The sequence below is a fragment of the Moschus berezovskii genome, chromosome 7, assembly GCF_049115385.1.
Source record: "Moschus berezovskii isolate FMDL1 chromosome 7, NW_MosBer_1.0, whole genome shotgun sequence".
NCBI lineage: Eukaryota > Metazoa > Chordata > Mammalia > Artiodactyla > Moschidae > Moschus > Moschus berezovskii.
The window spans coordinates 118,282,295-118,297,939 of record NC_142466.1 but is presented as its reverse complement, the minus strand read 5'-3'; the positions used below and the strand labels follow the sequence as shown (position 1 = coordinate 118,297,939).

General features: G+C 50.6%; 1 protein-coding gene across 2 annotated transcripts; it reads right to left on the bottom strand.

Annotated features, from left to right (window-relative positions):
* Positions 1-1,859: 1,859 nt before the first annotated feature.
* Positions 1,860-13,903, bottom strand: RNASEH1 (ribonuclease H1). Of its 2 annotated transcripts, none has more exons than XM_088838330.1 (9): positions 13,723-13,903; positions 10,705-10,820; positions 8,334-8,492; positions 6,613-6,712; positions 5,714-5,768; positions 5,288-5,372; positions 4,719-4,843; positions 2,600-2,690; positions 1,860-2,222 (listed from the first exon to the last, which is right to left on the bottom strand). In XM_088838330.1, the coding sequence occupies exons 1-8, from the start codon at positions 13,734-13,736 to the stop codon at positions 2,604-2,606; spliced, it is 741 nt and encodes a 246-aa protein (XP_088694456.1). In that variant the 5' UTR covers positions 13,737-13,903; the 3' UTR covers positions 1,860-2,222; positions 2,600-2,603. The 2 variants fall into 2 exon arrangements, with proteins under 2 accessions (XP_088694456.1, XP_055283773.2); XM_055427798.2 differs by lacking the exon at positions 13,723-13,903 and adding an exon at positions 11,886-12,090.
* Between the last annotated feature and the right edge of the window lie 1,742 nt (positions 13,904-15,645).

The following is a 15,645-nucleotide window of genomic DNA, read 5'->3' as shown; positions in this document are numbered from 1 at the left end:
CTCAGCATCCGAACCCAGTCACAACCTGTGCCGGGGGCACGATTCAGGCCCTTGCAGCCTCCATGCTCGCGTGCAGCTCAGTGTCCTCCAGGTGGGCCCCGATGACTGGACAGGTGTGTTCAGGAAGTGTTCTGTGACCTACTGAGCCACTGTGTATCCCCCTGCACTGTCTCATCTTGTCCCAAGTTGGGGTAGTTCTGCACGTCCTGTCCGCCAGCCCCACCATCCTTCCCAGATGCCAACCAATGGCCTCAGCCTAGGCTCTCAGCACCCCATGCCCTCCAGGAGACATGCAGAAGGTGGGTCTGTTTTCTACTTGAAGCCCCTCCAAACTCAGGGCAGGGTGGGCCGTGGCAGGATCTCAACACCCCAGCCCTAAGACACTGCCTGTGGATCGAGTCACCTACTCCCAACAAATTAAGACCACCACCACCCCGCTAAAATAATGCAGCTAATTCTCGGGCCTTGAGGAGTGAAAATACTGCTAAAGAGAGACACATCCCTTACTCTAAGACCCGGATTTCCGAGATGCTGAAACCTAAATGGGCATCGTGCAGCTGCTGAAGTGCAGTGGTGCCTGGACTGACTTCCCCTAGGGCCCTCAGCCCCCACGACCCTAATCCGGGAGATGCTGGCAGGGTCTGCCAGATGCTGGGATGTGACAGGACACATCTAAACCCCAGAGGGGACACAGGAGCAACTGAGACCGTCGTTACAGGCACAAAAACGTAAAATATCCCCCAAACCGGAAAGTCGCATTGCAGCTGGAGACGGATAAGCAGGAAATGTATGCACGTGAACGTAGAGAGCAATCAAGAGGCAACTGAGAGGCCCCTCCCACAGGCCCTAGCGGCTGCAGGCTGGGCGTGGTGGGCTGAGATCCGCCAGAAAGGCTCAAGCACATGAGTTCACAGGCTATCCCTCCCACAGGCCACAGCGGCTGCAGGCTGGGTGTGACGGACTGAAGTCCACCAAACAGGTTGAGCAGCTGCAGGCTAGGTGCCATGGACTGAAGTCCACCAGAAAGGCTCAAGCACATGAGTTCATGGGCTATACACAGACTTACATGCTATAAAAACACATAAAGAAAAACCCCTAATTGGTCACCTCAGGATGACAGGGAGCCAATCTTAGCACTTATCCTGCCTTTCGTATGTGACCTCTACCCCCTGGAACCAAAAGCGATGAGGGGAAGGAGCTTCTGAAACCATTCCAGCTAATAAACAAGCAGAATGGGAGGGTATCAGCCTTCTGCCACCTGCGTGACTTAACGGCCCTGGGCCCTGAGCGCCCGCAGCTGCCCGCTCGGGAAGGACGAAGCCTCCGCTGCCTTTTGATGAGCACCCAGGACACACACGCCCGTGGGAGGAGCCCATGGCGACCTAGCCTCTGGACCCCACTGCCAACCTGCAGGCAACGGAGATGCAAGAACACGCTGGGTGGCCCGAGATGGGGAATAAGAGATCTGAGTGGGAACCGGCAAGGCAGATTGCTCAGGCTCTCCCACAGATAAACTGTAGGGAGACCGATGGATTGAGGCAGAACCTGCGGATTAAAGAGACTGAAGAAGTGTCGGGTTGGGGGTGGGGGAGGTTCAGGAGCGAGGGGACAGACACACTGACGGCAGATTCCTGCTGTTGTGAGGCAGAACCCAACAGTGTGGTGAAGCAATCAGCCTCCAGTTAAAAGTACATTACAGAAAAGAGAAGCATCAAGGTAAGAAATCATCAGCCTAAACTCCACGGAGAAAAGCAGGCGGTCACCTCCAGAGCAGCGGGCTTGGTTCTGGGGGGGCTGTGTGTGGAGGCGCTGGCGGGGTCACAGGGTGTTCGCTCGCAGTGATCATCATAATGGCAGGGTATTTGCAGCAGTATTAACAGTAACTCAATAAGCTATCCATTTATTTTGTATCACTTTCTGCATGCTTTTATGTCAAAATTTGTAATAGAAGAAAAAAATAACATTAAAGTTTTTAATTTTCAAGGTGCTTTTAACAAAAATAACCAAAGACACTTTTACAGCATTCATTTACGACCGCAGTCTTCAGATGCCGTGACTGCTGCTATCTGGCTGGCGCAGCCGGGACTGCCAGGGGCAGGCAGCCCCCTTCGTGCCCACCTCCCCCTGGCTGGGCATGGGTCCTGGGGGCGGGGAGGGGCACACCTTCCTCCAACCCCACGGAGGCACCGGTCCACCTGAGAGTCCTGACTCCATCCTGCTGGCTGGAAGGCAAATGAACGTTTTCAGAAAACATCTAGACTTCTTGCCTGAGTTTTTAAACCTGTGTTTACCTCACCCTTGTGAAATCAAGGTCCTGACATTTTTGTCCAAACTGCAATTCAGCTAATGAGAACAGTATCAAGCCCAATAAAGCATAACGCTAAGATCTCACAAAATTCTCAGATCTGAACGGATGTTCAATTTATGAACCATCCAACCAGCTTTACTGCACACACCACAGACCACCAGCCCACCTTCTGGGTTCAGTCTGAAAGCTGGGTCTGCCCACAGACAGTGGGGCCCAGCCTGGAGCTTTATTCTTCACCCTAGTGAGTCGGAGACACAGGCCACGGCTTAGGGTCTCCAGAAGCTACAGCACCTGCTCAGTCTGCGGGCTGCTTTGCGCCTTCTCTCGCTAGTCTGTCTGCCTCTTCGTTGCCTCTAAATCCCGAATGGCCAGGAACATGCATCTGTTAAATAAAAAGTTTCCTTTTATTCTTACCATTTTTTTACACAAGCAGCATGTGACTACATGTTCACTGCGTTACGAGCCAACCCCTCAGAGAGGGCGAGCGCGACAGGCCCCACAGCCCCCTCAGTGCAAGATGTGTGCCCACCGCACTCGAGCGCCAGACACGCCAGCAGAAAGCAGTTTCCCACTTAATGGTGAGCTTTCAGGCAGAGCAGAGGTATGGATGGATATGTGCGTCACACACACACCTTACACACACACCCCCACCCAGAGGTAAGGATGGATATGTACATCGCATACATACCTTACACACACACACACACACACACCCTAGAGGTATGGATGGATATCACACACACATACACACCCCTACAGGTATGGATGGATATGTACATCACATACACACCTTACACACACACACACACCCCTAGAGGTATGGATGGATATGTGCATCACTCACACACACACACACCCCTAGAAGTATGGATGGATATGTACGTCACACACACACACACGTATGTCACAGACACACACCTTACACACACACACACCCCCCTAGAGGTATGGATGGATATGTACGTCACACACACACTTTACACACACACACACACACACACACACACACACACACACCCCTAGAGGTATGGATGGATATGTACGTCTCACACACACACACCCCTAGAGGTATGGATGGATGTGTACATCACACACACACCTTACACACACACATGCACACACACACACACCCCCTAGAGGTATGGATGGATATATACGTCACACACACACCTTACACACACACACACACACACCCCAGAGGTATGGATGGATATGTATGTCACATACACACCTTACACACACACACACACACACACACACACACACCCAGAGGTATGGAAGGATATCACACACACACACACACCCAGAGGTATGGATGGATATCACACACACACACATACCCAGAGGTATGGATGGATATCACACACACACACACACCCCTAGAGGTATGGATGGATATGCCCATCACACACACACCTTACACACACACACACCCCCTTAATCTTCCTCAGTGCTGCTACACAGAAGGGGTACACTCGTGCAACTGAACCGTTGTCCATACTTAGGTTGCTGAAAGGCAAATTTACTAATTTTTTACTTTTATTTTTTTGGTTGAACTGCAAGGCTTGCAGGACTTAGTTCCCTGACCAGGGATCAAACTCGTGCCCTCAGCAGTGAAAGCATGGAGTCCTAACCCCTGGACCACCAGGGAAGTCCCTGAAAGGCAAGTTTAAATGACAAACAGGTTGTCAAATAGTCAAGAGGGTCCTGGGCTGGGAGAGCAGGGTAGGATTAAGAAAGTGACTGGAGTTTTAACTTTCTCTGTGTTGTTCAAAAAGATAATTTTCTTGGGGGAAATAGATATATACTCTCTGTTGGATATGGATATATATACATCCAGTGTATATACAGGGCTGAGCCTGCTGTCCCCTCAAACTATCACACCATCGTCACCTGGCTACACTCCAATATAAAACAAAACGAAAAAAAAAAAAAAAGGTAATTTTAATAAAAGTGACATAGTGTAAGAAAAAAAGTCACATCACCAAAGTTTCAACACACAACTATGTTCTTAACAAGACCCACTGCACATTAGTTTACCCAACGTTACGGCCACTCTGAAGAGACCAGGAGCTGATGCTCACGGGCTGCTCTCGCGGTGGCGGGGGGCCCACCTGCAGGAGCAGCACTTCTCACGGGCGTGCTTTTACACATGCTGCGGCAGCGACTGGACACTGCCGTCTGGACCCAGGTCACCACCCAGAGCACTGCCGCTCTAGCTCCCTGACCTGACTCCCCTGGTCCTCGGGCCCGCATGGGGAGCGCGCGCGGGCTGGCATTCACTCTAGCTCGCTGACTCCCCTGGTCCTCGGGCCCGCGTGGGGAGCGCGCGCGGGCTGGCATTCGCTCTAGCTCGCTCACTCCCCTGGTCCTCGCGGCCCGAGTCGGGAGCGCGGCGGCCGGCACTCACCCACTGGATGTCCATGCCCCGCGCCAGCCGCTCCAGCTCCGCGAAGTCCTCCTTGTTGGTCACCTCCTTCCCGGTGCTGGTCCTCCAGCCGTTCTGCTTCCAGCCCTTCACCCAGGTGGTGATGCCTGGACGACACGCACGCTCAGGGGCCCCTCCCACACCCGCCGTTCTTCCCTCCTCCCGGGACGGCCCTCTGACCGCAGCTCCCCAGTCACTGTCTGGACCCTCCTTCCCTCCCGGGCCAGGCACTGGCTTCTCCGCCCCTCCACTCGACCTACAACCCGCGGCTCTGGGGCTGAGGCCCCACGTCCTCCCCTCCTCCACAACGCCCTGGCCCCGGCAGGCCGTGGTCCCACACGCAGAACTTTCCAGACAAAGCACACATGCCCATCACAGCCGAGCCCCTGGGGCCAACCCCGGAACAGTGCAGGCTTCCTTCATCCCAACACACCATCCCATCCCCCTACCGTCTGGGTCCCGTCCTGACACACCTCCTTCAGGGAAGGAGACAGGTACTTCCCTGCATAACGACTCCAAAAGCCCCAGAAGAGTCAACCTCAGCCGCTTACCATTGATGGTAAACATGCTGTCCGTGTAGAGAGCCAGCTTGGTGATGCCCTGAGCCTGAGCTTGCTCGATGGCTTTGCAGGCTGCCTTGAAGAAACACACCAGTTTCAAGCTGAAAACACCATTCACCTTTCAACACTTGTTCAAAACTACTGAAAAATTTAAATTCCTTTTCCTGTGCTAACTGTAAAGATAATATTGTCTATGTGAAATAAGGCTACACATACATTCTGTTCAGACATCTATTCAAAACAAGTTTTATCATTTTTCTAGAAAACTCCTATTCATCAGGACTGTTACAGCCCCAAACTTCTGGACCCTGAGTATTTTACATACACGGAGAGCAGAGAGCACACTGATATGTTCTAGGCAACAGTAAACAATGATGAACTGACACATTTGGTAGAAAAGTGCACCCAGTAACTTACGTGAATCTCTGCCCTTTGGTTTGTTTGTCGCCCAGGGAGTCTAATTCCTACATTTCTGGTATCAAAACAGTACAAAGGAAATAAAATTAAAACACTAATTCCCAAAGTGATTCCTTAAGTCACTAAATGGTTAATACACTTCTATACATTTTTTTTTACATGAAATGAATGAAAGCATCATTCAAGAACACAGCCTTTAAAGATCAAACCAAGAAACCCAACACTTGATTGAAAAGCGCCATGGTGTGGTCTTGTAGGAGAACCCTGGACCAGGAGGCATAATCCAAGATTAATTTCTGGACCTGAAACACACTAGCATGTGGCCCCGGTCAGGCACTAACCCTCTGGATGCTCACACCACCCGAGCTTGCCACCCCGTGGAGGGTTCAAGGCTAACCGAGGCATCAAGTGGAGGCGGGCGGACGTACAGGCCAGGAGGCTCGAGAGCAGCACACCGCTGCGCAGCTGACCCTGCTTCTGCCCGGGGCCGCTCGGGAACCTGGACACCGGGGAGCGGCTACTTCGCAGGGGTCCAATCCCTCCTTCACGTGAATTCTGGGCCATCAGTTTACTCCTCAAGTTCTTCTGCACTTGGGGCAGGCGTATGTGAACAACCTCACTTCCCTTCACCCTGACTTTGCCTTTTGAAAACCACAAGCCACCTCTAGGCTCACTCATCTTTGAGAGTGGCAGGGGCACAGGGTCCCAGTGTGGGGACCCGTCCCTGGTGCACCCTTGCGAAAACCACTGCCCGGCGTCTCAGGGCCCTCCTGCTAGCCCTGCCAACACCTCCAAATAATCAAATAGTAGCAGATGCTGCCTCATCCTTTCCCAAGTTTTGAAGTATGACTTGGATAAACGTGAAGTTTAATAAAAGCCACCTTTTCTGGCTTACTTACAAGGGATGGCCTGGCCCCCAGTAAACGCCGATTCCTGCTCGAGCCCTCTTGCGCCCGTTACTGGAGCAGCAACCGTCAGTGTAGACGACCACAAAGTCCCCTGTGAGTGGGAAACTGAGTGAGTGTCCAGGGATCAGCATGATGAAAACCGCGAATTCATCTGAAACGTTTACTACAGTTGAGAAGGCATTCTACTCCAAGAGAGCACTGATGCTCCGGAAGTTCCCTGCGCAGGAGAGCACTATTAATGCCACATGGGGGCGCCTGACACGTCCTGCTTGGGATCCGCTCATACTTCAGTCCTGCCTGCTGGGCAAGTTCAAGTGAAAGCAATCACTCTGTAAACCCAGAACCTGCTGTTTACAATGCTTGCTTTAGAGGCCAACCAGCAATGCCACTGCCCCCGCCCCACAGGGGTGGGAGTCGGGGGTACATTTACCCCCAGAAGTGGCCCTTGCAGACAACAGTGCCTTGATGGTGATGAAGACCTCCCTGCCTGAAGGGCAAGTCCGCTGACAAATGCAGACCTAATTTTTGTCTTGGGCCTTTTGCTACTAGTGAACTGTGGTCCTGTTTGCTTCTTTCCACCAAAACAGTTTAATCAACACACCAATACTGCATAAAGAACAAGGCAGAGAAGGAGTGGCTCTCGGGCCGCTGACGGCCAGCAGAGCACTCAGCAGGATGGAGGGGACACTGGGTTGCCAGGTGCCGGGCAGCAGGGGTGTGAGGCAGACAGAGGCTGTGCCTGTGAGGTGTGTCAGAGGAGGGCAGACTAAACAGGCGATGGCAAGTGGGGCGGAGGTGAGGCGTGAGAGGGCGGGGCTGGAGACCTTGAAGACCACGGTCTGCTGAACAAGATGCTGAGCACAACTGCCTCCTGGGTCCTCGGCTCTGTGCTGACTGTGAGGACCCATCAGGCACTGAGTCGGGGACCCTCGTGCTTCAGGCAACTGCTAGTGCGCTGGGCACACTCATCTCCCAGTCATCCCACAAATATCTGCTTCCCTTGATCTAAATCATTTGATTTTGCTTTTCACATGACATCAAACACAGTTTCTATGCAGTTTGAGCAAACATTTTTTACTGGTTTCCCTTGAATTTATAATTCCCTTGAATTATAAAACGGCTTCTTCTTTGGAAAAACTTGGAACCCACAAATACACTGATTTATATAAAAATTGCTACTTATTCCTATTTTTCATTCATACTTGTAAAAGACAAAAAGGAGACTCATGTACCATAAGTCACTAAATACAAACACTTGATTCCTACAGCTAAAGGCACAGGAGAAATTCACAACTATCTTGCTTCATAGGAGAAGAAGGATCATGTCTGTTTTGCAAAGATGGCATGTAAATGGTTAAGATGCTGGTGCCGGTCAACATATAAAGGAGCTCTGCCCAGGGCCTTTCTTATCTGAAAAGCTGAAGTCTTTGCATTTTCTTAGGGACCAGAAATACTGTGTTCATAGAGAACAATGGTGTTCACAAAGATCACAGAGTTTTTCATGTGTAGCTTATATAATAAAGTGAATGTCCAAAATTCTAATAATTCTGCACCATTTGATCGATTATAAAATAGTGACCTTAGAGATTTTTAAATAACTTTTTCAGGTAAGAAGGTAACACATCAGCTCAAATTTCTCTCATTAAGTGGAAAAAATTTTTACACATAAATAATTACAGTACTAAAATTTTTAAAATTCAAGACAGACATACCCATGTAAGAAAAGGTGTCTTTGCTAACTGGAGGTGGTAGCTCTGTGCTCTGTCTCACGTGCTTTGCACACGGCTCTGCGTTTTCACCCTCATCCAAGGGCTCACAGAGTCGCTTGTTTGCTTTCACCTGTGGTTCTTCTATGTGTTTAGTTTTCTGCCCTGAAAGACAGAGTCTACTCAAAAGCTGGAAACAACACAACACAAAATGACTGGGAATCCAGAAATCCAAGTCAGGCTTCAATACCCCGGGTGGGGCTCTGTAAAGAGGGAGAGACCGATGTCCTGTGACTCTAAATTTTCCTTAAGAAGTTCCAGGAGGGCAGGGTGAAGACCACAGCAAAGCTTCTGCTAAAGAAGCAAGCCAGTCGCCATGCAGATGGCAGAGATACCATGGATGCTGAACCCTCCAGGGCTCAGAGTTTGAAAATCTGATAGGCTCTTTCCCAAGAGAAGACAAGGACTCAGTTTTTGTACATAAGCTGAGAACAGACGATGGGACGTATTAAGAAAGGGAACTGGAAGCCAAAAGGTATTGTGGTTGGGTCCCTGCAGGGTCGGCACTGGTGGGCACCACACAGGTTGGGGGGGCACTGGCCGAGCGCTCCGTCCAGAGTGGACCCGAGGGTGACCCTCAAGGGATACTCATACCACTCAGGCTGCAGCTCGCTTAACTCTTTCATGTAATTATGGCAGCTGATGCAGAAGAATCAGACCAGGATTCAAACAACTGGTTTCAATTTGAGCTCGACCTTTCATCAGCTGTGAGCTCCAACAAATGACCTCACCCATCACAGCTGCTGTACAAGGAGGCACTCAGTGACCTGAAGCCGCTTTCCCTGCACTTCCCTTTCATGGAGCAGAAACAGGTACACAGAGATCTCAAAAACCACCACCTTAACCCACCACTAGAGGGCACTTCCTGCCCTAAACCCTAAAACCAGTGCACTTGCTGAGCACTGACTTAACAGGCATCCGCCCAAGCCTCCTGCCTGGCGTAGCCTCGCACCCCACACCTCTCAGAGGAATGGCAAGGCCAGCCTAGCAGAGCTGGAGGGAAGTTCCCACTACGTCCAGAGCAACACTGGTATTTCCACTCTGATGTATTTTATTTCCTCATATTTACCTAGAAAGTACTCCTCAAGGGGACTTCCCTGGTGGTCCAGTGATTATGAATCTGCTTGCCGATACAAGAGTTACAGGTTCGATCCCTGGTCTGGGAAGCTCCTACATGCCCAAGGGGCACCTAAGCCCCTGAGCCCACAACTACTAAAGCCCGTGCTCCACAACCAAGAGTTGTCCCCACTTACCGAAACCAGAGAGCGTGCCCACGCATCAATGAAGAGCCAGCAGAGCCAAAAATAAATCTTAAAAAAATAAATAAAAAAAAAAAGGACCCAACCAAGACAAGACTGATACTTCCAAACTAGCTTTCTATCCCAAGCTGATTTCTCATCTGGGGAGAAAATGGAACTGTCACATCACACCCCCGTTGAAAAGCTGCTGGCAGATGGAAGAAGAGGCGGCCACACAAGAGGGTGGGTCTCCTTTACCTTGCAAACTCGCCTTTCAGGGCAGATTCCCAGCAGGACCTGCCTCTCCCTGAACTCCGCTCGGCCCAGAATGGTCACGACAGCCCAGAGGAGCATTTGTTCAAAGTCTGAGCACCTTGGTGAGCTCCAGAGACTGCTCAAAAGAAGCTGATTTGAAATATTCTCCTCTCAGCCTTCATCCACGGCAGTAAAAAATGCCTGAGTAAAGTTCATGAAAATAAAAAACATTTCTTCAAGGCAGGTTATAGTTTAAACTTTTGTGCTCTAATGCGGTCACTCTCGGTGTCCCTTATGTTAGTTCTTAAATGTCAATTAACTCTACTTTCTAACACGTGAACTGGGGCAAGTTCCAATTGCATGACTCCGTCCGAGGTAAAAAGAAACTGCCACAGAGGTGCATGCTGGGAAAAGAACTACATTTATCATTTTACAACTAGAGCCCATTAAATCCACTAACAAGAATGAGTATTTTTAAAGGTGGAATTAAGCCTAGTGAGGACCCTGAACAGGACAGGAGCTCTAAGTCCCGGCTTGTCTCTAATATTGTTACCAACAGGAGTCCCTAAGTTAAAATGCTTTCAGCCTGTTTCCTAATCTGTAAAATGGAAACAACCACAATATCTCCTCTCTGTGTTTACAGGAGTAGCTATATAGATCACAGCAAAGGACAGAGGAGCCTGGTGTGCTGCGGTCCATGGACTCACAAAGAGTGACACGACTTAGCAACTGAACCACCACCACAACATATAGATCAAGAGACTCCTGGGCTATGACAGGCTTTGAATAGGCCAAAATGTCACAAAGACATGAGCTGTGAGTACCTTCTGAATCACTAGGGCTTGCAGACCTTCGGACAAAGGCCCAGGCTTCCTCCTCTGTGGCGAACTTCTTAAATCGGGCTGCAGGAAACCGGTCCACCTGTGCTCTGCATTCATCCCTGAAACACAAGGCAGTGTTACCTCCTTCCCTGCTCTGTTACTTACCCTACTTTTTAACGGACTATTTTCTCAGGCTGGAAACGGTTTGAAAAAGGTTGAGGCTGTCAGCTCCTTGGAGGCAAAGGATCGTGCCTTAGTGTTTGCAGTTTTATCTTGCATGTCTAACCCTTCACCCTGTGTCATGGTATGTGCCAGCCAGACAGTACACTTGCACCATAAGGCCTTCCTGAAAGCATATTAGAACTTTTGAGTCTTTAATCCCTTCATTACAACATAAAGATCAGCTTCTGAGGTGCCGCTTCCTCACAGCATAGCTGCAGGGGGAAACACTGTGTACTCACAACACATACACAAATAACAGACCTCGATAACGCAGGGGTAAGAGTCCTGGTCCTGGAATCATAACACCTGGGTTCAAGACCTACATCCGTCACTTACTCGCCCCGTGAATTTCTGTAACACAGTAACTACACCCGAAAATGAGAATCCCATCTAACTCACGGGATTATGACCAGGACACAAACACTAGTCGACAAGAATTTCTCTTTTTAAAAGCAGATGATGAGATTAGGCGTTGAGCTCCATTATGTGCCACCGTTTGGAAACTCTTTCCGTGCAACAGAAGGGAAGAAGTGAAGTGATGTCACTCAGTCGTGTCCGACTCTTTGTGACCCCACGGACTGTAGCCCACCAGGCTCCTCCGCCTATATTATTTTCCAGGCAAGAATACTAGAGTGGGTTGCCATTTCCTTCTCCAGGAGATCTTCCCGACACAGTGACTGAACCCGGGTCTCCCCCACTGTAGGCAGACGCTTTACCGTCTGGGCCACCAGGAAGGATTAAATAGAAGCAAGCCTCTGGCAACCCTGACTGTAAGTGGCGTTTCTGCTGCTCCCAGCAAACACGAAGCGGAGCCGAGGCCTACCACGTCAGGGCCCCCGCGCGCCCACCACAAGCGAGGGCCGCGGGCTCCGGGCGGTGACCGCCGCGGGCTCCGGGCGGTGACCGCCGCCCCATCGCCGCGAAGCCGCCCACACAGCCCCGGGTCGGCGCGGCTGGCTCACCAGGTCAGGAAGACCCCGGCCTTGCGGCCCCTCCTCACGGCATAGAACATGGCAAGACTGCGGCAGCTCGGGCTACTGCAGCCCACAATGGACAAAGCCACTCTGCGCACCACGCCCAGAAGCCGGGTCATCGCTCGCTCCCGGCCACCGCCGAGCCCCTCAGCTCCCGGCAGAGCGCCGCCATCACAGAGCCCGAACTTCCGGCGGCGGCGCAGGGAGATGACGCAAGCGCGGCGCTGAGGGTGGGGCCCAGAGCCAAGTGCTCTTCCGACTCGTCAGTTTCCCGGATGTCCGTGAGGACGCCGGGCCTGGGCCCCGGGGGCAAAGGCGGGGACAGGACTTCCGGGGCGGGCCTCGCGGAGATAGGCGGGGCGGGGCCTGCGCGGGGGGCGTGCCCCCGGCTCTCGGCCGCCTGCGCCCCTGGGATCCATCCCCGTGTCTGGCCCTGTGGTGGGCGCTGAGGCGCTGCGCCCTGGGCCTCAGCCCGCCGTGTTCCGGGGCTTTCCCGGGGAGCCGGGTACACTCAGGGTCAGCCAGGCGCGCGGATGGGCCGGTTTACTCGCCGACTGTTGTCCTGGCCGGGAAGACATTGGGGTCCAGCGTGAAAAGAGGGGTGTGTGCGGCAGAGGGAGAGGGGAGAGCGACGAGCCCGCACCCCGCCGCCGCCTCCACAGTACCCTCAAGCTGGGGGGCACGCTTTCCCCACCTCCACCCAGGCGCTGTAACCGGAGGGGTGTCCAGCACTTAACGCACTGCGACCCAAGGGGAGACTTACTGGACCGTTAATGTCTTAGACTATAATCTACCCAATATTTCACATTTCATTCTGTAAGCAAATGGACTTCTTTAAAAGTCCTCTGCATTGACAAGCCATCCTTTTCAAATAATAATTTTGAACTACCTAATTTTCAAACCAGTCCATCCTAAAGAAAATCATGGAAGGACTTCCATATTCATGAAAGGACTGATGCTGAAGCTTCAATACTTTGGCCACCTGATGTGAAGAGCCGGCTCACTGGAAAAGGCCCTGATGCTGGGAAAGATTGAGGGCAGAAGAAGGGGAAGATAGAGGATGAGATGGTTGGATGGCATCACTGACTCAGTGGACAAGTTTGAGCAAACCAGGGTGATAGTGAAGGACAGGGAAGCCTGATGCGCTGCAGTTCGTGGGGTCGAAAGGAGTCAGACAGGACTTAGTGACTGAACAACAGCAACGATTTTCTTGAAGTCTTCAGTTCAACAAATGTTGTGGAACACCTATGCTGTGTGACCCAAGCCCAGGGGATACAAAATTGACAAAGACAGAGATAGGCCTGTGAACAGACAGAAGACACCTCAAGAGAAAAGTGCATGCCAGGCAGGGGGAGTGAGCCAGTGCCTGGAGGGCCAGGGAACGCAGTAGTGCATGAGTAAGGTCTGAAGGATAAAAGGAGCATTCACTCGGGTGAGTTAGGCAGAGAAGGAAGTCTGAGACTCCAGGAAGAAGGAACAGCAAACATGTGATCAGTGTGTTCTTGCCTGTGAACTCAATAAATATCCATTTGAAAATTTTCAGCTTTACTAACTGGCTCTTGTCCATTGCTCATTCCTATTGTTATTGCACTTCAAGGTAGCTTCTTTCAAAAAAATTGCCCTTAAAAATCAAGTAATGATTGCTGGCCACATCTCTTCTGTGGATATGTGATGAGAGCGAGGGAAGGCCCAGTGACCGCTCTCACAACGACCACAGCCCCTCTTCTTGAGATCATTCATTCTCCATTTGCCCAGGGCCTCGGGAGCTCCTGTAGCCTCCTGGTAAGCACAGACCAGGGCCTTGGAAATGTTACTTTTGACTTACTTTTTTAGATGCATCACTGGCTCGCCTCCTCCCAGTGGCACAGGTTAAGTTGTGGACACAGATGGCACTTGGAAGAGCTGACTTCTGTTTGAGAAGCTGAAGTGGAAATAAGTCAGGGTAGTGAGTCAAAAGCAAATATCTTCAAAGCTTGGCAAGAACTGGGATTGTCAGCCAGATATGAAATGATAACCGTTGTGCAGGATGTGGACACAGCTGTAAGCTGCAGTGTTGCCTGGAAGAAGAGGCTGGGCCCCTGGAAAGTGCTGTCTGACTGTCGCCCGCCTCGCTCTAGCCTGACCCTTGCATCTTACTTAATTAAGACTTGCTTTGTCACGTAAGTTAGCTGGCTGTAGTCCTTTTATCACAGAGTACTCATCATCCCCACAAAGCTGTTGCTTGAATCATCTGAGTATGTTCAGAAAATCATCTGAGTGGCTTTCTGCAATTAGAAAACTGTTTCTTCTGGCATTTTTGTTGACTGATAACTGTAAATATTTTTAATCTTAATCTCTGGCTCCAAGTCTGTGACTTTACTTCCGTTGCGTTCCGTCGCTCAGTCGTGTCCGATTCTTTGCGACCCTGTGGACTGTAGTCTACCAGGCTTCTCCGTCCATGGGATTCTGCAGGCAAGAATACTGGAGTGGGTTACCGTTTCCTTCTCCAGGGGATCTTCCCAACCCAGGGATCGAACCCAGGTCTCCCGCATTGGAGGCAGATACTTTAACCTCTGAGCCACCAGGGAAGCCCTGGGCAAAAACTGGCCCATTGTCAATAAGGTACAGAGCCCTGGACCAGAGTCAGAAGATACTGCCAGGGGATATTTGCCCCGGGGTGGGGGGTGGGGCTGAGTGGCGGAAGTGATGAAGTGCGACTGTGACTCAGTCCCCAGTTCTGCTGCTTTCCTGCCCCTGAGCTGTGAAGTTCACAGTGTTGACTGAAAATTCCAGCCCCACAATTTCCAGCTGTATAAATTCAGGGAGTTGCTTAAAGTGTCTGTTCTATGCTTTGAAAAATGGAGATGCTGCTCCTGTGTCCAGTGGCTGTGGATATCTGCTGACTGGGTATGGATAGTGTGGTCAACACGCAGCCTGTCCGCAAAGGCCCCAATTCTCTTCATCTTGTGCATGTTTCACAAAGATGCCTGGGAAGAATGGTGCTGCGTTTGAGGATATATATTGAAGATGAGCAAATAATCAGTTTGTGATAAAAATCAAATGTATTCATATTTCTATAATTTAGAGATTAATATCTCAGCAATAACCTTCTGCCTACTGATAGTTCACCAGTATTTCTGCAGGCCACCTATGGTAATACAGGAAAAGTGACCTTGAGACTCTCCAGAAGAAGCCAGTGACCTCGCTTCAATTAAATGCATAAGATTTTCACTTTCATTACAGGCTTGCACATTTATTTCACTCACACGCTCCTTACACTGGCTGATAGATAACACAATAAAAATCCTCCCAGCTATAAGTGGAGGGGAGAGAAAACCTTCTGCTAAATTCAGTCCATTAATTCTTGATCAGACAGGCAGGTCCATACATTCATTTTACACTCAAGGACTCATCAGTAACTCTTCTTTGTCACTTCATTATGAACACCAGGAGTTGTGATCTGGAGGGAAGAGAATTGTTTTGAAGTCTAAGCTCTCTCACCCCCATGACCTCTAGGCTTTCTGCCTCACAGAGCTGAGATAAGGCATTTCCCACACAGGATCCTTTTTCACAGGGACTTTTATACAATAAACAAGTTAACTTTTTAAAGGAGAACCAAGCTTGCTTGTTTAACGATGCCCTCTGCCCTGGCAGTATTCTGTCCTGGGCCAGAACTACCTAGTGTAAAAAATTAATGAGCAGAAACCTTAAATAGATCTGGGAGACCAGAACGGGAGCTCTGCTGCCCTGCGACAATGGCAGAGCCCAA

Coding starts and splice junctions, on each gene's coding strand:
- RNASEH1 (XM_055427798.2), bottom strand. CDS start 12,016: ATGACCCGGCTTCTGGGCGTGGTGCGCAGAGTGGCTTTGTCCATTGTG. Junction 6,713..8,333: donor AGACACCTTTTCTTACATGG/GTATGTCTGTCT, acceptor TCCCACTCACAG/GGGACTTTGTGGTCGTCTAC. Junction 5,373..5,713: donor ACCAAAGGGCAGAGATTCAC/GTAAGTTACTGG, acceptor TGTTTCTTCAAG/GCAGCCTGCAAAGCCATCGA.